This window comes from Mixophyes fleayi, chromosome 1 (assembly GCF_038048845.1).
Source record: "Mixophyes fleayi isolate aMixFle1 chromosome 1, aMixFle1.hap1, whole genome shotgun sequence".
Lineage (NCBI taxonomy): Eukaryota > Metazoa > Chordata > Amphibia > Anura > Limnodynastidae > Mixophyes > Mixophyes fleayi.
The window spans coordinates 49,989,020-50,015,818 of record NC_134402.1 but is presented as its reverse complement, the minus strand read 5'-3'; the positions used below and the strand labels follow the sequence as shown (position 1 = coordinate 50,015,818).

The 26,799-nt window shown below is 37.7% G+C and overlaps 1 protein-coding gene across 2 annotated transcripts in view; it reads left to right on the top strand.

The window, feature by feature from the left end:
• Positions 1-25,894, top strand: part of LGI2 (leucine rich repeat LGI family member 2) — a 44,623-nt gene extending 18,729 nt beyond the window's left edge. Inside the window, exons 3-8 of one of the 2 annotated variants that reach the window (XM_075194745.1) lie at positions 2,590-2,661; positions 11,443-11,514; positions 11,622-11,693; positions 21,262-21,431; positions 22,807-22,971; positions 24,514-25,894. In XM_075194745.1, the coding sequence (XP_075050846.1) occupies positions 2,590-2,661; positions 11,443-11,514; positions 11,622-11,693; positions 21,262-21,431; positions 22,807-22,971; positions 24,514-25,331 (1,369 nt within the window). In that variant the 3' untranslated portion in view covers positions 25,332-25,894. The remainder of the gene's footprint in view (positions 1-2,589; positions 2,662-11,442; positions 11,515-11,621; positions 11,694-21,261; positions 21,432-22,806; positions 22,972-24,513) is intronic. The other variant, XM_075194746.1, reaches the window with a different exon arrangement.
• The last annotated feature ends 905 nt before the right edge of the window (positions 25,895-26,799 follow it).

Genomic DNA, 26,799 nt, shown 5'->3' with positions numbered 1-26,799 from the left:
AGTTGGTGTAGTATAGCACCTGTTGCGACATGCTACTAACATAAAGGGGCATATTCAATAAGCCACGTTACTTGCAAAAGTAATGCGGCATTAAAAGTATTACCGTTATTATGGTAATTATAACCCGGATTCCTGCCAGCAGAAAGCCGGCGTAATAACGGTAATTACGCGCACTATTACTGTAACAACGGTAATAGTGCACAAGCCGCGTTACTTTTGATAGTAACGCGGCCAATTGAATATGCCCGAAAGAGTGCAAAGATATGAAGCAAAGGTAAAACACACAAACTGGAAAAGATTAGTGTCATTGATACTTACCAGAAACTGAATGCTGTACTCTTAATTCATACACACAAGAAACTCCAAATTTAGCAACACAGAATCAGAAACAAATTGATTGTTCTCTTAGATATCTATGATGTTGCTATTGAAGGCTTCATATTGTATAGTCTGTCAGGGTCAGCTTAGTTAGAATTTATGCCAGGGGATTCAGTGGTGCATTCGAAGCTTAAATGGACCATTTGATGTGGGAATTCATTAGAAAATTTACTTTATTTTACCCGATACACTGAAATGAGTACAAAACAAATGTATGTATATACAGATTTTGGCTTTTAGACATGGCAGACAGCTCAGTACTGGTCAGAGGAACAAGTAGATGTTCTTTCAACAGGATAGATAAAAAAACATCCAACACTATTTAGTTTCTGATTTACAGTGTGTCCCTATTACTCTTTCAGCTTCTCATAATTAATTTACAACGTTCTCTAGTTATCTTCATTTACTAGCTCTGGTCATTGCTGGCATAGCTAGAATATTATCTAGCGTGTTGAGATTATACTGATATCAAGCAACAGAATATAAAATATAGATCCCAAACCTTTTTATTACCAGTTTTCCTCAAGGCAAACTAGCATACAAAATACAATGTTTGTATTGTAAACACATAATAATATGAATACAAATATAAGACATTTATTTGGATAATTTACATGGTGCCCTTCTGCTCCAGAGGAGATTTCTGTCCTCCCTGAGCTCGCCTTAGTACACCTGTGTTACAGTTTCACAGGTATACCGCCCCAGTCAAACTCCCCATCTGCAATCCCACATATGTTTTTTTTTTCTTTAAAGAGCAAGTTATGTACTTTTAAGCATGCATTTGATAGTCTTAATATTAGCTAACCTTCTCCAAATTATTGTCTTCTTTTCAAAATCTCTCTGTAAGAGAGACAAGTATGACTGCTAGAGCAATATATCACCAGCGGCATTTAGAAGGGTTTGCCAGAAAGGGACAGATACATTTTATTTTTACTTTGTTTTTCTTTTTAGTTTTTAACAAACATGCAGTAAAACACAAAATAAAAATGATGGTATGATGCGCTATGGAAAACTTCAATATTAAATAAGAAATTAGTTTGTTGTGAAATATCCACTATAATAATGTAAGTGGCACAGTACTAAACAAATACAGAAATAATTTCTTATGTTACCACATATGCCTTAAGTGATTATACTTTGGTAATATAAAATATTTGATTAAATATATATTTTTGGATAAAAAAAATAGCTAACATGGTAATATATAATAATATAATAAGGAACAATAATAACTTTGGGCCTGATTCATAAAGGATCTGTCAAAAAAACAAAACAAAGCAAAAAAAAAAAAGAATGGCCAAGGATGGCTCTTGTCCCTTGTACAAGGAACGACCGAGGAAATAATGGGTATTTATGGGGAATAGGCAAACATGGGCACAGCGAAAAATAAGACTCACGGTAAAATGCCATTGGTACATTTGTATTCCTCATTGCCTCTTAAACACTGAAATGAGGCCGTGTTCCTAGGAAGGGATAGAAAACTAAGTATCACAGGGCACAAAAAACAGGGTCACATAGCTATAATAAAATGTAAAAATCAGTCATTAATTATAACCAACCTCAAATGTAATGAAAAAATAAATGTATTTCACTGAAAACAAAATCAAGCTAATACAGTTGAATTTTGAAAAAATGCCCTCTCTGGTCTGTCCTAAACTCGTATGTAATCAAACAAACATGCCTTAGATTGCCTCTCATTATACTTTGTATTTAAAATGAAACAAAATGTATCAAATAGAATGTCCATGCTGTTATAAAATAATTGACATTGAGTATATACTGATTGTTGTATCATCTGTCGTCTAACACAAGGAAAACTTATACTTCTGTTACTGCTGGCCCCCCAAATTCTGCTGCCTTAGACGACTGCCTCAGTCTGCCACTCCTGAGTACCTGATGCATTTACCAATACAATTTGTTCATTTTTCTATTCGCTATATGAACGCTTAATAAGCAGAACTCTCTGTGACATTTAAAGTGTAGAGTGTAGAGTGCCACTTACATTAAGAAGATGAAGCTGCCTTGTTTTCTACTAAACAGCTTCCTAAAAGCATTAGTGCTGTGTATAATATTGAAGTCGCTGCAAGTTGACTCAGCAGCAATAGGCAGAATATTGCACTTCTCAATGCTTAGCGGTCAATAAATTCAGCTTGACTAATTCTGAGCATCACAAAGTCTGGTTCACGTCTAACCTACTGTCTTCATTTTCAGCTTGCTGAATTCTAACTCATTTACTGTCATTCGAGACGATGCCTTTGCTGGTCTCTTTCACCTCGAATACCTGTAAGTGCTCCAATTAATGTCATATGCTGTATTTTATTTTTATTCCTGAACTTATTTTCTTCATTCTCTGGCTTGTGCAATTGTATGAACAAGCAAAATAACTAATTGCATGTGTTTTTGTTTGCTTATTTTCTTAATCGTGAAATCCATATTTTGGCTGAGATTTACAAATGTGGGATTTGAGACATAAAGACAAATAGTATAGACTGTGAGCACTGTTCTATCTAAGCTATGTACTCTTGAAATAAAACATTTTTTTAGTAAATGTTATGAAAATACCACCAGAAGGGCTTCATTGAGAACGTTTTTAATAACAAATTCCGCTTTTAACACTAATTTTCAGATTGTACATCTTAGAAAGGACAATTCATGTCAGGTCATTTTGTTCCTCACTTACTTATATAAAATTGAGTAAAACTTATTTTAAAGACTAGAAATCTGACTAGTTGTTCCATCCTAAAACAACTCGCCATGTTTTGTAGGGGCCAAGGTCACTGGAAAAAAGTGTGTCCAGAATTAAGATTAGAGTTTTTGGGAAATTAAGTTGCTTACTGGAACAAGAGGCAATTCTGAATATTGGTTCCATTTTGCTTCCAATTTCCACTCTTTATTTCCAGCTATGCATCGTCATCTCCTGGGGGTCCTGCTCCGTTGACAATGAGTCCTTCTTGGATTCTGGAGTTGATGGAGAATTTTATAGACTTTGACTTTGCCCAAAAGATGAAACTATCTATGGTTCCTAAAATCAGGCCAATTGTCATAGAAGCTGTGGATGGATGACCCGTAGCCCCCGCTTTGATAACCCACAAGACCATCCAGGTACTGATGTGTGTTGGTTCTGGTCACCAAGAGCTGATCTCATCTCGCTCCATCCACACTGCAGGAGCCCAGTCAACCTGGGTTGTCCCTGATTTTATATTCAGAACCCAGTGATTAATTGGAGGACAAAACAGATACAAGGGTGGGACAACTCATGCCAGAACACTTGTCTACAAACATTGAGAATGGCAATGGTATGTACACCTATTAAAGGTGAAGAGACTAAGTCTGTATTAATGGGGCTGCCCGAGGAGTACCGAGGGTTCATTGAGGTCTTCGATAAAGAGCAGACAGAGGCACTCCCACCCCACAGAGAATGGGAGTGCCAGATCGCCCTACTGCCTGGCACCTAGTGTCTGAACCTGGTACAAGGGCCATGATGACCTATACACAGGGGAACTTAGAGTGAGGATTGATCCAGATCGGTGTAGCAAAGGAGAATGGTTCTCTAAGACCTGTCATCAATTATCAGGGGCTTAATGAAATAACAATCAAGAATTGGTACCTCCTCCCAGTAATCTCGGACCTCTTCGAGGGGCTCCATCAGGCCACAGTCATCCCTAAAGTGGAGCGTACAACCATATTTGAGAGGGAGATAAATGGAAGATGACATTCAACACTAAGGATGGGCACTACAAATACCAAATCATGCCATTCTGGCCATTGTAATTCCCCAGCCATCTCCAAGCCTATGTGAATTCCCTCTTTAGGGACCTAATGGAGACATCAGTCCTCATCTACCTGGATGATACACTTATCTTCTCTAACAAGCTCAAGGAACATCAAACCCATGTGAGAGAGTTACTGCAAAGGCTACTGGACAGTCAATTATTTCCAAAATGGAGAAGTGTTCCTTCAACCAGTCCAGTGTGAGCTCCTGCAGACATATCATCTCAGCTATGGTATAAGAATGGAACCAGAGAAGCTCTTCACTGTGCTCAATTGGCCGGCAGGATCAAGGCCATCGAGAGGTTTGTGAGGTTCAGCAACTACTGTACTATAGATGTTTTATCCCAGACTTTTCAAGAGAAGTTAGCCATATCATGACCTTGACCAAACAAAGGACTCCCAAGGACACATGGACACTCCAGGCACAATTCATTAGATATGTGAATCAGGTCATCCATGAAATGGAACCACGCAATAGAAATAGATCCATGCAAAATTAATGTAATGGCAGCCTCTGCATGAGTTACTAGATTTAATTTGCAGTGCATCTATTAGTTATGAATATATAGGAAAGATATTGTAGTCTCTGCTGACTCCTTTAAGGGATCGAAAGTAAAAAAAAAAAAAAAAAAAGAAATGTGAAAAAATAACAAAGAATAAAAATTGACAAGTAAAAGAACAGCATCTAGAGGTTGCAAATTCCGAAAGTCAAACACATGGGACCAGGTGACGATTGTAATGTGAGCTGACTGCTTATGTAGGATAACAGGGACAGCCAGGCAGATGTAATGCATAATTGTATATTATACAGCCACAATGAACCTAGGGACCTGGGGCGTGGGAAGGTATTTATGTCAACAGCCCTGCACTGCATGGGTATTATGGATATCACACAGGGGTCAGAGGTGGAGTATAGTGCAAAGCCCTCTTGGATTCTACTATTGAAGCATAAGCAATATAATACCTCACTAAGATCAATACTCTAGTGCTGCTCTCCTCTCTGTTACTACCATTGCATGTTTCAAATAGGATCAAATATGTATTGCAATTGATGTGTAGATGCATATCAGTGACTATAAACCAGAAGCTTTTCTAAACAAACTATTTTTATCCAGTTAGCAACACTGGGTCTTTAAATATCAGGGGACATTTAAAAGGTTTTGTAAAGTAAGTACAGTAGCACCATATGTGCCGCACCAGCTAAATATCTAGGTGCTTGGCAATGCCACTATTTGTCATGATTGTCTGACTACAGTTGAGCATATCTCAGAATGGATGACAAAACAAGGTTATTATGTAGTTCATCAACTGCACACGACAGGCCTTAGTCTAGATAACCTTGTAGAAGACATGGGGCAATCTCTGCAATATAGAATGAGTCATTTCTATAATAGATATGGAATCCTACTGTAATGGAAATGTAGTCAGTACTTCAAACCAGAAAAAAATTATTACTGCTCTATTAAAACCACACACGTACTATTGTAAAACTTTCGTAGCAAGATATGTATTATCTGAATATGTTTTAGAGTAGACATGGAAGTCAGTAAACAATAACATGTCTTGGAAGTCAGTGCCTTTTTGATAGTTAGGAACATAGAAGCATTTAAAATAGACTGATTCAAACAAAGTTAATTTACATACGTTATCCCATTTCACATAAAACAAATATTTTGTCTATTAAGGGCTCAGAACGCATATATCCAAACATGCCAGCAGAATGAAATTCACAAATGACTCTCATAACACCTCAGTAAACAACTTAGAAATGTTGCATTTGTATCATTTAGGATTAAGCATCTTTCCAAGAAAGTTCTGGGCATAAGGGAAAAAGATGTCTTCCACTGTGGCCACAACATGATGAGGGTGTGGCCACTCCCCCCAGAGGGCTTTAAAGCACTAGGCTGCCCGTCTCTAAACACTACAGCATGCGCCAGTAGCAGGTGCGCTGTGCTCCTTCACCCGTTTATACGTTGAATGGAAAACACTTCCCTTCGTTCCCACTCGCGGAACAGACATATCCCACCAAAATTGGGACTATTGTGAGGTATGCTAAAAACATGAAAAGTATTATACAAGCTCAATACACCATAAATACACCATAGGCACAAAGAAATAATTTGAATATAAATGTAAGTAAATTACTATTAAAATAAATAAATGCATAAAATAAAAATAGGAAAGAAGTATGCTAAAATTATTAGGATAATGCAGGTATAGCCAACTTTCTATCTTATCCTTCTGGAGCTAAGGTGTGTTAATTTAATATTCGGTATGATTTACAATATCTCAAAACAATGTCACAAAATTTAATATATCTGTTCTGTCCATTTCTACATTTGCTTATTTCTATCTCTGTAATAATAAGGTGATTTCTTGTCAATTTTTTTTTCTTTTAGAGATAGGAGCAAAGCAAAAAAAGGAGCAAATTGGCTCCTTGATAAACCATGTTGCAATGCAAGGGGTGCAAATGAATTTTTTTTTATTTTGCATGCAAGGAATATACTGGCTGCTTTTGCATGTAGCACCCAAATGCTGAACAGCTTTATTTTTACACTGCAGTTTAGAGTTGAACTAGGACACACCCCTTCTAACTCTATATCTGTTAGCACATTGTTTTGCCAAGGTGCAAATTTGCTCCTTTTGTGCTTTACTCCAAAATGATTCCACTTAAAAGAGACCCATTGTCATATGAGTAGTACTAGCTCCTATGCTCTAAAAGTTATCCCCATGGCTTCAGATAATGCAATCTATATATTGGATTCCATTTATATTTCAAGAGATAAATCAGATATTGTCAATTGCAACAGTTCCAACACACTTATAATTTCCTACAGCAGAAAATAGTTTGTTCTTTTTGATATATAATGTTGAATTGTCTATATCCTTTTGGAAGAAGAGTGTGTGCCAATAAGTTTGTCAGATATACAATTTTCTTGAAAATAATCTGAAATATAAAAACTGAAGTTAAGTAATGGATTATTAAAAATGATATTCCAATAATAAGTTCCAGTAAAAAGTTCTAGTGCTACCTATTGTGATGATCACAATAACTAGTCCTTTATATACCCCTTCTAAAGGTGCAAATTTATCCCCTCCCACTTTAAAGTTGCCTACACATAGAGATGCAGAATGTGTCAGAGATTAAATACTCTGTCCTGCTGTTAGCATTATATTGCTTATATTGCTCTGTGAGTAGCCAGTTTTGAATAATGAATACAGAAGGTGCTCAGGCTCTAATCAAACATTAAAAGTTATTTTCATAGGGAAAACCTCAAATTGCCATTCTAGGGCTTCCATATATTCAGACTAGGCTTCTCTGCTGAGTCTAGCTTCAATTTCACATTTCTATAAGACTATGGGCAAGATTCCGAGTTTACAATAAAAAAGCCACCTGGAAAAATAATTGTAGTCATCTCAAGATGCATCCAGGTCTGCACCCAGGGCCGGATTAATCCGAAGTCTAACCGTGCTACAGCCCAGAGCCTGTCACTGTAGTCCTTCTGCGGCGCTCAGTATTCTCCTCAGGCTAACAGGGGGGCCGGCTCACAGGAGGGGGCCTCACAGGGGAATGGGGGCCCCATTAGCCCAGAGGCCTCCATTCCTTTAAGCCGGCCCTGTCTGCACCAGCAGCTTATCCACCAGGTTTATAAAAATACTTTTAAAATACTATAATCACGATCAATACAGAAAGCACATATCAGCTTCAGAGGTTAATTCACAGTCAGCCAATCAGAAGCGGCTAGCTAGTGCTGGCGACTGTCACCATCATCATCCGTGTGTATATGCATCTGCATCTAGCAAGTGTTAAAGATATGGCTTCTGACAGGCACATATATGTCTCCATTCTGGTCTGCCTCAGACTATACTGTACTATGCTACTCACCCTCTGTTAAACTGCCCCCTCCCTCCCTGTTCCTCCTCTTTACTTGTAAGGAGGCGCAAGTGTAAAATTCACGCAAGTCTGCATGCGCACATAATATGTAGGCTCTTTCTTTGTAGGCAAGTGCCAATTCTCTGAAATGTTCAGAAATTACGCTCTGCAAACACGCATAAGTACAACTCAGCGTCAGGCCCTGTATGTCTACTTAATTTGGGTTTATCTCCCTATGAGTAGGGGTGAGGTTCTCATTGGTATAAGCAGCTCCTCATCTGTTATGCAAGAGTTCTATATGGATATCACATGATGAGAGTCTAATGTTTGTAACAGTCCAAACTAGGCTTGGGTCCTCACGGCCGAACACAAGCCGTTGGGGTGTAGTGCGGAAATAATTCCTAAATCTGTAAAGCGGAGCTCTACAAAGAGCCAAACTAGAATAGCTGATCGCTGCCTATTATACTATTTATGGTTTGGTACCTTCACGATATATAACTGCATCAATAAACCTTCCAACTAATTAATGTTAACTAAACAAACAGTGGAATAGAAAATGGGGCGTCAACAATGAAAAGACTTAAATGTATCCTAAATTAGTTAATTAATCGTCTATTATTATTTCATAGAAAATAAATTCAGATGATTCTTAGTAATAGAGTAAAGTTCTTTTTTCTAATGTGTTTTTTACTCTCTAATAAATAATATAGCCAAAAATAAAAATAAAAGATAATGTAGTGTAGTACCACAAGGATAAATCTATAAATCACACAACGATCTCTTTTATGATGAGACAAACATGAAGTGGAAAAAAAATGCAAAATGTTGTTTTTTTTCATTATCTATTCTGCTGTTTGTTTAGTTATATTATTGATTTGGGATGTTGATGGCACCTTGGTCTAGACTAGGCAGCAAAAGAAGAAGTTTTGTACTAAGTAATTTATTTTGCATACAGTTACATTTTGATAAAACACACTTAAATGTGAACAATTGAATTTAGTGTTTCCCAACCAGTGGCACTTTGGAGTACAGTGAAGTAGACTTTAGTTTCTCAATAGCTGATGCTGATAAAAACAAGTTATACATAAGAACTTGGTATCATACAGAGTGGGTTTGACATCAGAATGTTCCTGCATCAGTTTAGCAGAAACCTCATATCATTACTCTATGCTGTCGGAGACTCTGCTTCATGTATTATATAATTGTCAGTCTGTGACTTTCCGCTTTCCTCCATTTACCTACTCACATCATAGAACTGCCTGTCACATGCAGTCCTGTCCTCACTAACCTAATCATACTAGTGGACATGACACTGCCTTCCTCAAGATCTGCACATTCATTTCTTGAAATACTGTGAATGTTCTGATGATCTGAATAGCTACTAGTTGTTCTTTCCTCCCTCCCCCAATTTAAACCTGGGTGCTGTAACCCATAGCTAGCAGAGTTTTGCTTTTGTTTTCCAAACTGCACTGGAAAAGAAGACATATAAAGAAAGATACTAGAGAAATTTCATTTTACTCATACCTCTCAGCTCCAGGGCCATCTTAACAACATTATGGGCCCCCGGGCAAAGCAGTGCACCAGGGCCCCTATATATATATATATATATATATATATATATATATATCTATATCTATATCTATATCTATATATATATATATATATATATATATATATATATATATAGATAGATATAGATATAAATGTATAGAAATACAGATATAGATGTATAGAGATACAGATATAGATATATAGAGATAGAGATAGATAGATGTACTTGCTCAGTGACCCTTTAAGGTTTTTTTTGCAGGTTTTTTTTTTGCAGGATTATTTATTCTAATTAAGAGCCCTGCCTATGGGGCCCCCTTGCCCGCGGGGCCCCCAGGCAGCTGCCCATCGTGCCCAATGCAAAAGATGGCCCTGCTCAGCTCCTAGGTACTGGACTGGACAACCATGATTCCTTTTGTGGGTATTAAGGTTATCGAACAAGCAGAACAGGTTTAAGACATTTGTATGTTCAGGACAAAGGACATGATAGTGGGATCCCACCACATCCTTAGATCAAAAACAAGAAGGTAAAGTAGAGCGTATCATTTTAGGAATTTAGCTATGTTAGATCACTGATCTATTAGAGCTCAAGCTAGATTTAGAGCTTCAGATAAGTTGCATTTAGTACTTAGGTATAAATTTAGATTTAGGTTGATGTTACAGTTGGGATAGTCTTGAAGTTATGAGTTAATGCAATTCTGTTGCAGTTTTTCTTTTTTTTTACTTCAACATATTATTTTAGGATTATACTGATTAATACCCTGTTTACACTGCCTCAAAAACTCGGGTCATTGTCAGGGTAAGCCCAGACGACCCCGGTCGAGGCTGAGTGTGAACGGGTCCTCTGCTAATTCCCCGGTCTTTTGGAGGGTTACTCCTGGGTCTGACCCGGGTGTGAACGGTGAAACCCGGGTTTTTCGAACCTATTGTAAAGTAAAAAAATAAAATAAACCAAAACATCACAAGAGGAGCCAATCAAAACTCCCCTGCTTAATATCCAAAAGATACAAACAGATTTTAGTAGGAAGATAATATTAATATTGTTTGCACGCATATAACCTCTTGAAGTACTGAGAACAGTCATGTGACATTGCACTTATCTTTATCCTTCGGGTAAGGATTGCCAGAACTCACTGGAGCTACCAAACACATTTTTTTCCTGCTATTTGTCCAACAGAAGCGTCAGTTAGATAGAATGCTTTATATGGGGTTACTTACCACCAATTTCCATATTATATTTATTTGCTCTATGTTTGCATTTCTTTAAAGACCTCTAAACCTAAAAAACAAACTGTCTTATGTAAAGATATTACTAAATAGATTATTTCATCTATACTTAATAACCAGTGTACTTAAAACCAACATTTTAGCATTAAAGGAAAATAGAACTAATACTTTTTAGCTTCTAAAAAATGTAAAAATGTGAAATTAAAAGTATTTTGCAGTGAAATAAAGGATTGGTGAAATTAGCTGCAATAAAAAAATTCATTAAACTCATTAAAGTAAATTCATTAAACTCATTAAAGAATCTATACTATACTAAGTACTACGTGATTCTGTATTTTTTTAAACAAAATATTATATTTACATTATTGTTTATGTTCATATTGTGTTGATACCCTGTGACTGCCATTGTAGATAGACTGCCACTCTCATTGTTTTCTCATAGTCATCTATGTCTAACATAATTAATTCACTTTGAACTTTTTAAATCCATTCTAATATTGAATATGAATAAAAAAAAACAAATTTTGATACATTTCCTACTTTCTGACATGTGAAAAAAAAGTTCTGCATGTCATATGATTTACAACATCAATCAAAATACAGTAAATAAATAAATAAATTAAACAGGTTCTTTTCTCCATTAGGTTTATTGAAGGAAACAAAATAGAGACCATCTCCAGACATGCATTCAGAGGCCTACGAGACCTAACTCATCTGTAAGTCCAACTATGGGGATCTGTGTTGTATTCTATTGTTGTTTTATAATTGAATCATTTATTTCAGTAGCAGAGGCTTATATAAAATGATGTGTCTCTTTTTCCAGATCCCTGGCCAATAATCACATCAAGACTCTTCCAAGAGACATCTTCAGTGATTTGGATTCTCTCATTGAACTGTAAGTAGAGCAATGTTATCCATGCTTCTCTATTCATCTTTCCATATGTGTATATGAAAATGTGTATTTTACCATATTTCTAATGTAATTTACATATCTAGTCCAAGGGTAAACATGGAATTTTGAGGGATGTCAACTTTTCATTTTACCAAAATATTTACATGTTGCACTATGGTATATACAAATACACAAGGGCAGAACAGTAAATCAGCGGGGTAAACCTGGGTAGTGGCTCGGTGATGCCCACCTGGGGCTGGGAGGCTGGAAAGAACAGTGGGCATCACAGAATGTTGCAGAATCCTGGGTGGAGGGGTGTAGGACCTCATTTGGGGAACCCGAGATTGCTTGGCCATCTCCACCTCCAGGCCCTCCATATTTCTATTTCACTCTGGAAAAGCCGGCAAGTTAAATTGTTCTGTATAAATGAAAAAGTTACAGGTGCACTAGACCTAAAAAGGCAAAAGTACTGGAATAATTATACAGATGCTGCTCCTTGTGTATGTGGAAATACCAATTGTCAGGATTCCTAGCATGAATACTATGGAGAGTTATTGATAACACAGTTACACAGGGAGCAATAAGTGCAGTTAATGGTTAACGGCAACTCAGTTCTCAGTGGCAGTAGATTAATGACAACAGGAATATAAAATGCAATCTCCAATGGATCAGGGACTCATGTGAGTGAGTTCTCTGTGCATTGCTGCAGAATTAGTGGCGCTATATAAATGGCTGATGATGAAATAGCAAGCATAGCATAGATTACACAGGAATCAACAGATGCAATGAATGGTTAATGGCAACTCAGTTCATGGGGGCAGCAGGTTCAAGACAGCAGGGATGGCAGGTATAAGGATAAATGCAGGTTCCAAGACAAAGATTGATAACTGTAGCACAGGTTTACCAGGTTGGGCTCTGAAGCTGGAGATGCAGGGGAAGCAGGAGACACTGGATAAACCACGGGTGACAGGATTCAGGTTTAGCCGGGAGGCATGAGGCACTGGATGATCCAGGGGTGTCTGGATTCCAGTGTTTAGCCAGGAGGCACAAGCCACCGGATGGTCCTTGGGTGTCAGGAGTCCAGGTTACCCAGGAAGCACGAGGCACCGATATCCACAGGTGTCAGACAAACAGAGGGTCAGACAGGCCAAGGGTCAGAAACCAGAAAATCCACAATGCCAGGGAATGAGCAGGAGCAAAGTCAAAACAAAGCTGGGGTCTAGGTCACAAGAGAAGGTGCAAAACAGAGGGACTAGCAGGAATCATTACAAGGAAGCATGTCAGGATCAGGTCACAAGAATGCACAGAGAAACCAGCAGCAGCAATGACAATTGATGAACTGGTTCAGATTGAATCTTGCCATCAAAAAGCGATCAAGTCCTGTTATCAAGTAATCACAAATAGTACAGAAGTGAATATTCCTAGACTCAAGTAATAATCCTAATGCATTTCTCTAGCTATATGTCAGTTTCATCAGAGAATATAGAAAAAATAATGCAAAAATAAGTTAGTGCAAGAGCAATGCTAGAAATAGTTTTTCTTTCTAGTGTAATCTTTAAATCTTAAACATTTGTCAGAGAGGGGATCTCATGTCTCTATATTTCCCCCTTGAACTTACATACACAGCCATATTTTTCCACAGTACACACAATATTTTTTATTGAGTGCCTTAATGTATGTGATGAACTTAGGTAGAGTAAGCCGTCTTTTGGGGTATGTGGTGGCTCAAGGCATTACGTAAGGGAGACAAGGCCAAGCAAGTAAGGTACAACCAGCCTACAGTGAGTTTTATTGAGAGGATTACATTTATTAAAATAAAGTAAAATAACAACAAAAGTAAATCCAAGGCCTGTCCAGCTCTATTTAAACAATTAGAGCTCAGCCCACACAAAATGACAATACAAGCAATGCAACAATACAAGCAAGTTTTACAAACCTATCGATCAAAGGTCTCTCACATAGGTTTACCTTCCCTGACTTTCCCCAGGCAGTGAGCCACAGCTAAAAGGCTATTCCATCCTTTTATTTCTGCACCAGAATTTGCAAAGCTGCAGTCTGTGAATGAGACTATTGTCTAAATAGTAGTCAAAAACTAGAACTTAATTGCCATCCACACGCCATTCACTCCAGGGACCCTGTAAATCAGCTTTTACTTGTGCTACAAAAAGGAAACAAATTGCTTGCTAATACCAAACTAAAATTCCATTGAATTTTAAAAAGGCATATGACAGAAATCTGGGACAAACATACCAGTCAACCAGTTTCCCAGTACTCACAGTATTTTATAAATGTAATTGAGTGCTTCTACTTATGTACTTTTAATGCACTATTTCCTGCATAATAAATAATGCATAGATAATGCAGATTATTGCCAGCTCATCTATAACATTTTGTAGGACAGAATGCTGGACCATATTCAATGTATAGTCTAGATTTATGTCTGAACAGGCCTCTGCTTTTGGAAGCTCCTGCTTTGAAAAAACTATATACCAAATTAAGGTATCTGTGGTTCTTAGCTGTAATGGAACTAAAAGTCTATGCATGCAGCTGAATGGCAGATCGTTTTGACCAGGGCTGGTCATTATGTGTCTTCCACTGTTATGTGCAATGTGCATATTACACATAACAGTGCAATGAAACCACACTCATCAATTTATTATTCACAGCTCCAGAACATTTTGCAGCACAGATTGTTAGCACTGGTACATTGGTGTTTGAACTATATCAAAAGTAATTTTATCCTCTGTAGATGTCAAACACAATTACTGCCTAGAGGAATTCAGCCAGACTGAGGGGGGAAGGTTTCTTATAGGCACATATTTGATTCATCGAACCCCTTATATAGCACTTTAGCCACTTTGGTTTCTGTTTACTGTTAAAGGGGAATATATAGGGCCTCATTTAGAGGTGAACGTAAATATAAATTTATATATTTTCACACTATGCATACTTGCCAAAATATGTCCCGATCTATATTTAAGTATATTTTAAATTTGAAGCTTCTTACCATGGTAGAGGCGTAATGGAGGCAGGCGAGCATACATTGAGCACAATAAGGGCATGTATATATAAGTGTAGCTTCCCCTTGGGAGATGTGGCCTAATGAGACTTGCACACTTCTTAGGAAGCATATCTTTTGCAGGTACTAGAGACCTGGTGTAAAGATATGTGATGATGATGATGATGATGATGATGATGCACTAAGCACTACTTAGACGCTTTTGATTGGTTACTTTGCATATTGAATGCAGGAAACAAGATTCCCATTGGATTTATGAAGCTGTAAACTATGGATGTGTTGCTGTTTTGTATTTCATTATATTTTATATGGATAATCCGACTTTGCAAGACAGTTATCGATATAAAGAGTTTGTATTTACACCCTTACAGTGCAGTGTGGTTTGCTCAGCTGCATATTCCCTTGACGTAGTTTACTATACACAAACTCTATAAGCCGATAAGCTGAATTAGTATGTAAAAAGAACTGACCGGCTACTGTCAACATAGTAGAACAAGGTCATTATTTAATGTGCCAGCTTCCATTAAGATGAAAGGAAATCAGCATGTTGTCAGTTTCACATTCCCCTCACATGTGGATACATTCAATAGGTTTCATTGTCCTTTACATAAGGTACTATATGATTTATGTCAGCTCAGTTGTCGCTTTCAATAAAATGTAAAGTTCGTGATGAAACCAGGGGCCTAATGTAGGGGAAAAGATAACATAGATGTAAGTAAATGCACACTGCAGTGAAAGACTTTTTTCAGTAAACACTTTAGGTTTTATGATTGTTCCATAAGTTGAAGGGAGACAAACTCACACAAAAGGACTTAAAAACAAATGTAACAGGGGCTAAAATGACATTCATCACAATAATATCTAATGTGTGCCAATAAAACTGTCACTTTAAATTTAAACTAAAAGCATGCTTTAAATGTATTATATACTATATATAACACATACACATTTGTTTAATGTAAAATGTTAGAATGGCATTAGGGCGAATAAGAATCGCACAGTAAGACTTTCCTCTAGTCTTCAAACCTTCAAGCGTTCTCTGAAAACCCACCTCTTCAGGCAAACTTATGATATTCCTCAACCACCATCTAAATCTCCCTAGGTTACCCTATTACCACCCTCTACACAGCTAACACAAGACAACAACCCTCTGACCAACATTGCTCCGTGATTGATCACACAGTCCACTCAATACTTTTACCTTTGCATTCTAGCTGGTCCATTGTGCAATATGATGTAACATGCCCTTGTGTTTTAAACTCCCATTGTCCCATAGATTGTAAGCTTGCGAGCAGGGTTCTCTTACCTCTCTGTCTGTATGTATTACCCAGTATTGTTTTATTAATGTTTGTTCCCAATTGTAAAGTGCTACGGAATTTGCTGGCGCTATATAAATAAATGATGATGATGATGATTGTGCCCTAGGGATAAGAAAATGTCCCCTATCTGTGATCCTTTCATCCTCTCTGTACTGGAAGCTGACTGGGGGTAACAGCCAGTGATTACCACTGACCATGCATAGTGCTGTGACACGGTGTGTCATTACTGTACACAGCCGTGCTTTAGAAAGCAGATAAGCAGCATGCATGTGAGCTGTAATTGCCAGGAATAAAAGGTGCATTATGCATAATATAAAGGCTGGCAATGTTGGTTTAATGGGGCTCAGGCTGAGACTGTGTAATGGAGATACAAAATGGCAACTAATGTGTGAAGAGGGCACACGGTGATAACGTAAGTGTAATGAGGTAAAATTTATCAATTTAAATTTATCAATTTAAGTTTGTAAGGGAAATCGCTGGCAATGTCAGTCACTGTAATGGGGCAAAGACTGGCAATGGGCAATGGCAATGTACGTGTGATGAGGCATTTTCTGCATACTTGCCAACTCTCCCGGAAAGTCCGGGAGTTCTCCCGCATCCCGGAATTCCCTTGTTAAAATGGCGCGATTCACAGAGAATCCCGTCATTTGACGCGATTCTCTGTGAATTGCGCCATTTTGGCCCTGCCCCCGCAAAAATGTAATTTCCGATGCGTTTGGACGCCCCCCCCCTCCTGCCGCCCCCTAGTCACGCCCCTCTCCTGGAAACAAGTTTCCGAGAGTAGGTAAGTATGATTTTCTGGCAATTGGGCTGGCAGTATTAGTGTGAAAGGGGCACATACTGGCACCTGGGTAAACTTCAGGTCACATGGGTATTTTTTGCCTTACATATAAAAATTGTGCGAGCCCTATTGTGACGGTAATGCTGGAAACAGAATAGAGTCCTTTAACAAGATTTATATTAGATACTTTTGTACATTCTCTTTGTACAAATTCTTCTGAATGTAAATATAGAATAATTCTTTAAATGGAATAACATATTTCAATGTGTACACACACATACTGCACATTTTGAGTTAAAAGAGTCACTTTATTGTTATTTAATATATGTTTATGTTTTATTTAATGACATATTGAAGCTTGCGACAGTGGCTTTCTGACATATTGGGCCTGATTCACTAAGGCACACAAAACAAACACATTGGATGTAAAGATACATCTGTTGATAAATACGGGTCTAGGTCCGCTCTGCTCTAGAAAACAAACAGACAACACACTGCAGGATACGTTCAACACATATGTGGAATATAATGTCACAAAAGAACACACTTGAATTAAACAAACTATTCAGTTATCATCACCTGCTAATAATATACAGTAGTCATTAATGATAAAACAGTAAAACATTTTAAAAGTTTTTTTTCCATATTTTTTCTGTAAAGTACATTTATTAGGATGTTATAAATGTCTACTATACATAAAATACATTTATTAGGATGTTATAAATGTCTACTATTCATAAAATACATTTTTACAGTTGCTCTTGATTGCAAACACATGTTGCAGCATACATACATAGCCGTCATCACTAGTAATCAGCACTCCCACTAGACCTGTAGCTGGTGCAAGTTATAAGACAGGAAAACATGTACCTTTGAAATGTCCAAAGTTTGAATTGGACACATTGACTAGGTCAGCGGTTCCCAAAATGTGCACCGCGGCTGATACAGGGGTGCCGCGGCGCTGATACAGGGGTGCCGCGGCCAGGAGGAGAAAAAACCCCAAAACTTACCAATCTGGCAGTGCCCGGGACCCAGCATCCTCCTCCCTCCTCACTTCTCACTGAATGTTGGGCATGACGTCATCACGCCCAACATTCAGTGACAAGCGGCAGGAGAGAGGATGCTGGGTCCCAGGCGCTGCCGAATTGGTAAGACAGAAGAAGAAACAGAAGAAAGAAGGTCTGAAAGTATGGTAAGTTATGAAACGGAGGGTAATGGTATAGGAAAAAGAATGAAGGAGGGGCAGAGTGAGGATGTAGAGGGTGCAGAGTGAGGATGCAGAGGGGGCAGAGTGAGGATGCAGAGGGGGCAGAGTGAGGATGCAGAGGGGGCAGAGTGAGTGGATGCACGGGGCACAGAGTGTGTAGATGAATGGGGCACAGTGTAAGTTAGCTGTAAATTATTCTTTGACAGAAATATAATTGAAAAAAATATATAAAATTTTTATTTTCCCTTAGATTTATGTGTATTATTTATGCATACAACTAAATAAGTATTTCTGTCCTGACTTAAATACTTATTACGTTTTTTTGACCCAACTACTTATAAAACGGGACTGCTCAGTAATTATTTTGGAGGGGTGCCTTGAAAAAATTATGGAGACTCTAAGGGTGCCGCAAAGCGCAAAATTCTGGGAACCACTGGACTAGGTGCATATGCCTATTCCCCGCCCCTTCTGCCCACAAAATTAAAGGCTGTAGTAAGGGTCCTTTGCGCTCCAAGATGAACTGGATATTGTTGCGTTCTCCAGTGGATGGTTTGTTTCTTGGCAAGCACAGAGCGATTTTGCGCAAAATATGGCATCTATTGGTATTTCCGTTTCTTAATGAATTAGGCCCATTCACTCCCCAGATGTAAATTGACTAGCTAGTAATCCAGCCCCTTATGTAACCAGTTATCATTGTCATAGCATTTTGTATTTCCTGAACAAACTTTTTAGCATTTCAATTGGCCAGACTAATGTTGATATGTAGATATGTTCAAAGAAAAACAAACAGCATTTTTTTTTTCTTGCATTCAGACATGTGCATAAATCTTGTGTAAGTTGTGGATAAAAATCTTTAGAAAGCGCAACATATTATACTAATTTATAAGCATGCAAATAAATTAATTGTGGATAGCATTGCATTGTTTATTGTGTTTCACTTTATAGTTATATTGTGGCAAAAGGCACCTAAAATCAATTTCACAATATCAAAATCCATAGAGCTGTAGCGTGCAGCTTCAGTGCTATAAGTTACTTTACTGTTTAGCCTGAAAACTTTTACTACTATACCATCTGCAGTCAGAAATAATAATCTCATGAATGGATTGGCAGATGAGGTTGCAGGGCCGACCTTTGCAAATGTGGGACTTTGTGTGATATCCATTGTGGTGCCCCATTATTCCACAGTAATAGGCTTAGCTATTGTCGTTAATCATCTTACACCATTAATCATTTACTGTTAATTGCAATTACTAGCTGCCCATCTTCCACGCTTAACCGCCATTTCTCATCTTCATTCTCCATTAACTCCCCCATCATCAGTTTTCATTAACCCTCTCACCCTCACAATATCATCCACCCAGCTTCTCCTCTGCATTTTTTAAGAGGGGAACTAATTATACAATCATTCATTAATTTCCCTGTGATCCACTGCCACACCCTGATCATTTAGTTTCTGATTTCTTATTGGTTCTTCACTGAGTACGTTTAAATTTGGCGCCTGAGAATGCCGGGTTACAACACAGGATTCTGGGGCCTCGATTTGATGCTAAAGTTAGCGGTAATTTAATTATTATAATTTATCTGCTTCTACATACACCAATCCTTCTTCTCTGAATGCTGCGTGATACCTCTACTTCTGTTTTTTTTTAAATACCTGGGGACCTGTGCAGGGGAACCAGTGGCCCCCATCAAATATGGGCCTTGGGAGGTTGCACTTAACAGCTGTGTCTGGGTACACCTGGGGGTAAAAGTATGAAAGTCCGTTTTTTCCATCTCGCGGGAAATCGGCGAGTTTGCAGCTAAAATTTAAAGTGGCGATGGCTTGTAAAGGCAAGCTTGCCTTTACAAGCCATCGCCGCTTTAAATTTTAGCTGCAAAGTCACCGATTTCCCGCGAGATGGAAAAACCGGACTTTCATACATTTTCCCCCTGGTTCTGTATGCAGGTCTATGAAACCAAGAAACAAGTGTAAGGTAACAGCAGGTTAGTAAAGGGCTTTAGTCTCATAAGGGTAAGTATGAGAACTAACATGACATGTTCCACACAAAGTATTTTTATATTTAAACAATTGCAATATTCTGTATGCACTCTTTGTATATTCAATTAGGAGCTGTGACAACAGATTACATATCACTTGTCAGCCAGAAAGAGGAATTATTAACACTATGTAATGCAAATTTCCATCTAATTTCCTTATAAGTGATGTACTGGTCAAAGCCTTGCATAGGTGATATTAGAGGTAACTACAATACCCCCATATGTAATTAAATAAATGACTAAATAGAAGCACAGTGGCTGCAATACCACTTGTAACCAACATGCTGCCAAACCATTCTTCTAAACTAAAGTCTTATTTTTATTAAACCCTAGTAGGCTCATGAGTTATGAACTACTTTAGGACAAGATTAATAATAATGTCAGTGTACTGTGTGTTTTTGTTATTTATGTTTGTACACATATGTGACCAGTGTTCTAAACAAACTAGGAGACATTGGAGCCCTGTGCTAATGCCACTGTCTGTTTATAGACATAGATAAGTAGACAAGTCTATCATCATCATCATCATTTATATAGCGACACTGATTCTGCAGCGCTGTACAGATAACTCATTCACATCAGTCCCTGCCCTATTGGAGCTTACAGTCTAAATTCCCTAACATACACACACACAGACAGACAGAGACAAACTAGGGTCAATTTTGATAGCAGCCATTAACCTACTAGTATGTTTTTGGAGTGTGGGAGGAAACCAGAGCACCCGGAGGAAACCCACACAAACACTGGGAGAACATACAAACTCCACACAGATAAGGCCATGGTCGGGAATTGAACTCATGACCCCAGCGCTGTGAGGCAGAAGTGCTAACCACTTAGCAACCGTAGACAAGTCTATGTAAAAACTTTAATGAAAGGTTATGCTTGTGTAATGTCTGTCTCCTCTTTATAAGCCCCCCATGTCTACTATTCTCAGCACAAAAGTAAATTGAAGTAAATTCATTCCATGCTATATCACTGTCTTTATATTTCCACCCTCAGTGACACCCCTGTTGGCTTGTGTTTTAAGCTGGTATTATAACGATATAGCACTGTACTTACATTCCATAAACAGATCTAAATACTGCTGATCATATAAGCTCTGGGAGTTGCTTTATTTATAGTGTTGAAAAATCTGAGCAACAATAATGGTATTTCTTCTCTATGTGCATCGTGTATTTGTTTATATTCTTTTCAATTCTATGTTATAGAGATTTACGCGGCAATAGGTTTGAGTGTGACTGTAAAGCCAAGTGGCTGTTTTCCTGGCTGAAGATGACAAACTCCACTGTGTCTGATGTGATGTGTGTTGGGCCTTCTACCTTCCAAGGGAAGAAGCTGAATGAAGTAACAAGCTTTAATTCAGACTGCATAACTACAGGTACAATATGTTTAAATCTGCTATTATATTTGTGCTGTAGCCTGTACAAAACCCAGGTGATGGGGTTTAAGGACTACTGAACTTTTTGAAGGTAGCTCACTTCTGTCCTTTACTCAACTGAAAGATAAATAACACATCCCCTCTCAGGACTTTGATAAACACTTGCATACGCCATTGAACTCAGTCGCAAGAGCTGCCCAAAAATACTGACTCTCTAGGAGGAAGCATTTGACCTGATAAATCAAGTCACTAGGACAAGACTTCAACAACTTTCTGAAATTGCTCTACTCCACCATTACCCCCCACAGCTCCAGCTTCACAACAGATATGTAACAGGTCATTTACTTATTGCAACTAGAGTCGCAATAGCTCAGTATTGTAAAATCCAGTTCCCCCACCTCTTTTTGCCTAAGAACACATTATGAATAAAGAATGGTACCAAAACATCCTCCAAGAGCAACTTCTCCCAACCTTCCAAGAACAGTTTGGTGACGTACAACGCCTTTTCCAGCATGATGGAGCTCCTTGCCATAAGGCAAAAGTGATAACTAAGCGGCTCGGGGATCAAAACATGGAAAGTTTGGGTCCATGGCCAGGAAACTCCCCAGAACTTAATCCCATTGAGAACTTGTGGTCAATCCTCAAGGGTGGACAAACAAAAACCCACAAATTCTGACAAACTCCGAGCATTGTAATTTTACTTCAATATACCATAGCAACATCTGACAAAAAGGTGTAAAAACAATGAAGCAGCAAACGTTGTGAAAACCAATACTTGTGTCATTCTCAAAACTTTTGGCCATGACTGTACATATTGGATGTTCAGTACAGTAGAAATGTTTCCATGTGTTTGTCATGTGTCTCCTATTTAATGGACCACAAACAAAGAATTGAGATGAGCGGGAAATTTTGCGCAACAAAATTAAATTTGTTGGAGATTTAAATTTGTTTTTTTTAAAAGTGCAGTTTCTACAGTGCTATTTGTGGACAAGATGTGCAGATACAAACTATTTTTCTAGTGCTTATTTTTTAAAATGTATTAGATTTTTGTAGATACTTATTGTAGACTATTATAAGGTGAGGGGGATTTACTCTGTAAACTTAATAAGTGTTTTTCACATTTATATTATGGGGTCGATTTACTAAACCTTCTAAAAAATAAAAGCGGAGGTGTTACCCATAGCATTATTATTTATTTATTGCATTCTAGAAGAGAGAGAAAGAACGCTGTTGTTTTGTTTGAAACTGTTGATAGAGAGATTCCGCCACCCCGGGAATATAAAGTGCTTATGTCTGTGTGAATAAACTACATAGAGAAGTCATTATGGAATAAAAGAAACTACTTCATTATTTTTAAATTTCTATTTATTTGCAGATTTTGTTGTCCATCAGATATTGCCCTGTCAGTCTGTCTCTGTGGATACCTTTCAATATAAGAATGATGTCTTTGTGGCTATAGCACAGCCGAGCATGGAGAACTGTATGGTTCTGGAGTGGGATCACATTGAAATGAACTTCAGAAGTTACGACAACATCACAGGTACAAATACCAACCACCTTTATTACAAAGATATAACTTCACGTTATGCGGGATTCTCATTTCTAGATCTATTTTTTTACTTACTGACAGTTGTGCATTCCACTGTCACAATGATTGATGCTGGAGGGAGGTGACGGTTTGGGCAGTAGATATGGGCAGACAGACACGTCATGCTAGCATATTATAACGTATATAACGGTGAAAAGAGTATATTCCAAACAAATGAATACATTAACACACTTATGGAAGAGGTGAACCCTGAACATAAAACACATATTTATTAAATTAAATATAAATGTAAATTAAAACTTAAACCAGCAAATAACTTGGCATGGCTCCACCTGGTCCCATTGTCACGTAATAAAATAAATGCTTTTCACATGTTGACTATACAACACTGTACTGCAATATTCAAGAGACTATAGATACAGTGCAAATATAAGATAGTTCATTAGAATTTATTCAGCAATCCATACATATAAAGAAAAGTTCTCATAAATAAATGAGTAGTATTGTAATAAGTGCATCAAATGTCAGATGTCTGATGTATAGTATATACAATCGTACTTGGGTTGAGCTGTAACGCAGTTTACAATATATGGTAATCCATTTAAGTGCAGTCTTTAAAGATCAATTTGGTTACACCAAGACATTCTGTTTTCAGCTACAAACATATGGGTCTCTCCCCAGGCTCCAAAAATGGAGTGCACAATGCCAATTAATTATACATAAGTATTTGCCATCCATATGAATGGAGATTCATTGTATGCCATGAGTATGTCCAAAAAAAGAGAAAAAGAGCACACAAGGTTGGTCCAAGAACAAAAAGGGTCAATCAAGTGCGCATTGCTTCACTGCTGCTTCAATGTTCTAAAAGTTCTATTATGACCGTCACCGAGAAGAAACTTAAGTTTTGATGAGCAAGGAAAGACCTATAGCCCATATTTCGAGGATCTTACTTGACTTTGTCAAGGGTGAGATAATTAAACAAATCAACAACCACCAAATTGGTATATGTATGAATTTTATTAAAGTGCATCTTTTATCTCACAGACATCAGTTTGGAATATTTTTTAGTTTGTTGTGATTAGACATTTTAGCGCTGTCTAATTAATTATTTAGACTTAGACTTTTCTTCTATGATAAAATGAAACACTATTGTCATTTTTGTCAGAGCTGGTCATCCAGTATAACATCAGTTTAAAAACGTAGATGAAGATCAAGATAGTACAGGAATGCGTACAGGAATGCAGACAATTGTATAAGGTTCACAAACCTTCTCTCACCGACATTGGAAGCATCAAGGTGCTTTGTATTATACATTACAGATATTTGCATGTTCTAAAAACAGAATAACATTCACACTGTGATTTACAAGGTAGAACATTCACACATCACAAATTATTATTAGAAATTATACCACAATAATATTGGTTTGCCTTTGTGAAGTGAATTTTCATGTAATAATAAATAAAATATATCCTGTTTGAAATACAGAGATCTTTTAAAAGCTATATTAATCTCAATTTTTGTTGTTGTCAGGCCAGTCCATTGTTGGATGCAAAGCCATACTCATTGACGATCAAGTGTTCATGGTGGTGGCACAGCTGTTTGGTGGCTCTCACATATACAAGTACGATGAAAGCTGGGCCAAGTTCACCAAGTTTCAAGACATTGAGGTCTCACGTATATCCAAACCGAATGACATTGAGCTATTTCAGATTGAAGGTGCAACATTTTTTGTGATTGCAGACAGCTCGAAGGCCGGTTTGACTACTGTGTACAAGTGGAACGGCAAAGGGTTTTACTCTTACCAATCTCTCCATGAATGGTTCCGAGACACCGATGCAGAATTTATCGAAATAGATGAGAAGCCTCATCTTGTGTTATCCAGCAGATCACAAGTACCTCTTATCTTACAGTGGAATAAAAGCACACAGAAATTCACCCCACATAGTGACATACCAAACATGGAAGACGTCCTAGCAGTTAAGAGTTTCAAAATGAAAGACGAACTATACATTTCATTGACCAGATTTATTGGGGATTCCAAAATCATGAAATGGAACAACAAGCAGTTTGTCGAGATCCAGGCTTTGCCATCTCGTGGTGCGATGGCCTTGCAACCATTTACCTTTAGGGATAGATATTACTTGGCACTGGGCAGTGACTATACATTTTCACAAATATACCAGTGGGAGCCTGAGAAGAAGACTTTTGAGAAGTTCAAAGAGATCTATATTCAGGCACCTCGTTCTTTCACAGCAGTGTCAACCGACCGACGGGATTTTGTCTTTGCTTCCAGCTTTAAAGGCAACACTCAGATTTTTGAACATGTCATTGTTGACCTGAGCTTATAAAGGACATGGGTAATAAATATCCTTTGCCATGTACACAAGGTGGACTAGATATCTCCTGCAGAAGTACATGGAACTGTGTATTGTCAAAGTCTAATCTGCATTTTGTACAAATGCATACTTTGGTCTTTTGCATGATTTTGTTCTTTTATCACTTATTAATTTTAAAACTTTTTTTTAACGAATACTGGGCAACTGCTTTGGAATGTCTATAACAAAGTATATATATACTTTTTGAAAATGTCAATGGAAGCTGTTTGGGTATTGCATATGTTATTAGACTTAACATAGAGCAGGATTAGGCAAAAAAAAAAGACCCAGATTTAGGGCATGCTGAGACCTATAGTTCCACAGCAGCTGGAAAATCCACGTTGCCTATCTCTGCTGTAGTAGTCTAATGGAAAGTGTACTCTGTGCTACCATTTTACCATGTAACACATAACCATTTTTTCTTGCAAGAATATTTCTACAGTTCTATTGTTTGTATGCTGTAACTACCATGTTTTGTATATTTGAGATACAAACTGGAGATTTTAAAGTAGAATCAATAAATTGGAAACATTAAATCATTGTGTATACCACGGCTTAAAATGCATAGATTAGCACATTCATGTTGTCTATATCCAAACTATTCATGGTTCCTGCAACACAGGCGAGTTAGAAAATAAGATACAGGATTTCTTTTATTAGGTGTTACCATTTGAATAAATGTAGCCTTATTGTAAGTTGTAAGTACGGGTTGGGTACGTATTTACTAGAGATGGGCGGGCTCGGTTCTCCGAGATCCGAATTCATCCAAATTTCGCCTATCCGAGTACTCTCCCGCCCATTCGGAATCTAAATCGAGGCAAAACGTCATTGTGACGTATTTGTATTTTTGAGCTCGGTTCTCGCAAGATTTGAAAAGCATAAATACCAGCCCCCACAGCAATCCATCGCCATTGGACAGAGGGAGAAAGCAGGGTTAGGTCAAAAGCTGTATTAGCGCAGGTACAGAGCAATAATTGTACACCTTATTCTTTGTATTATTCTTTCATTTCGAATCTATTATATTCTATTATTAAATCAAATTGTAATTGCAATTGTTAGAGCAGTAAGACAGGAGGATAGAGGAGGCTTATTTTTCAATTTGTTTGCACTACAAGTGCTTTGGGATCTCCCATATTTCACAGTGTTTTAGAATAATTTTTCTGGCTTTCAAAAAAAGTCATATTTTGTCAGCAGTATCTATATAAGACAATATTTTGCACTACAAGTGATTTGGGGTGTCCAATATTCCCCAGTGTTTTACAGTAATTTTTCTGGCTGTCAATAAAAGTCATATTTGTCAGCAGTATCTATCTAATACAATTTTTGGCACTACAAGTGCTTTGGGCTCATTAAAATGGATTCAAAGCAGTCCACATATGAGCAGAATCAGCAAGCAGGTGCTGGCACCAGTCCTGATGGTAGTGTTCCCAGTACGTCATCT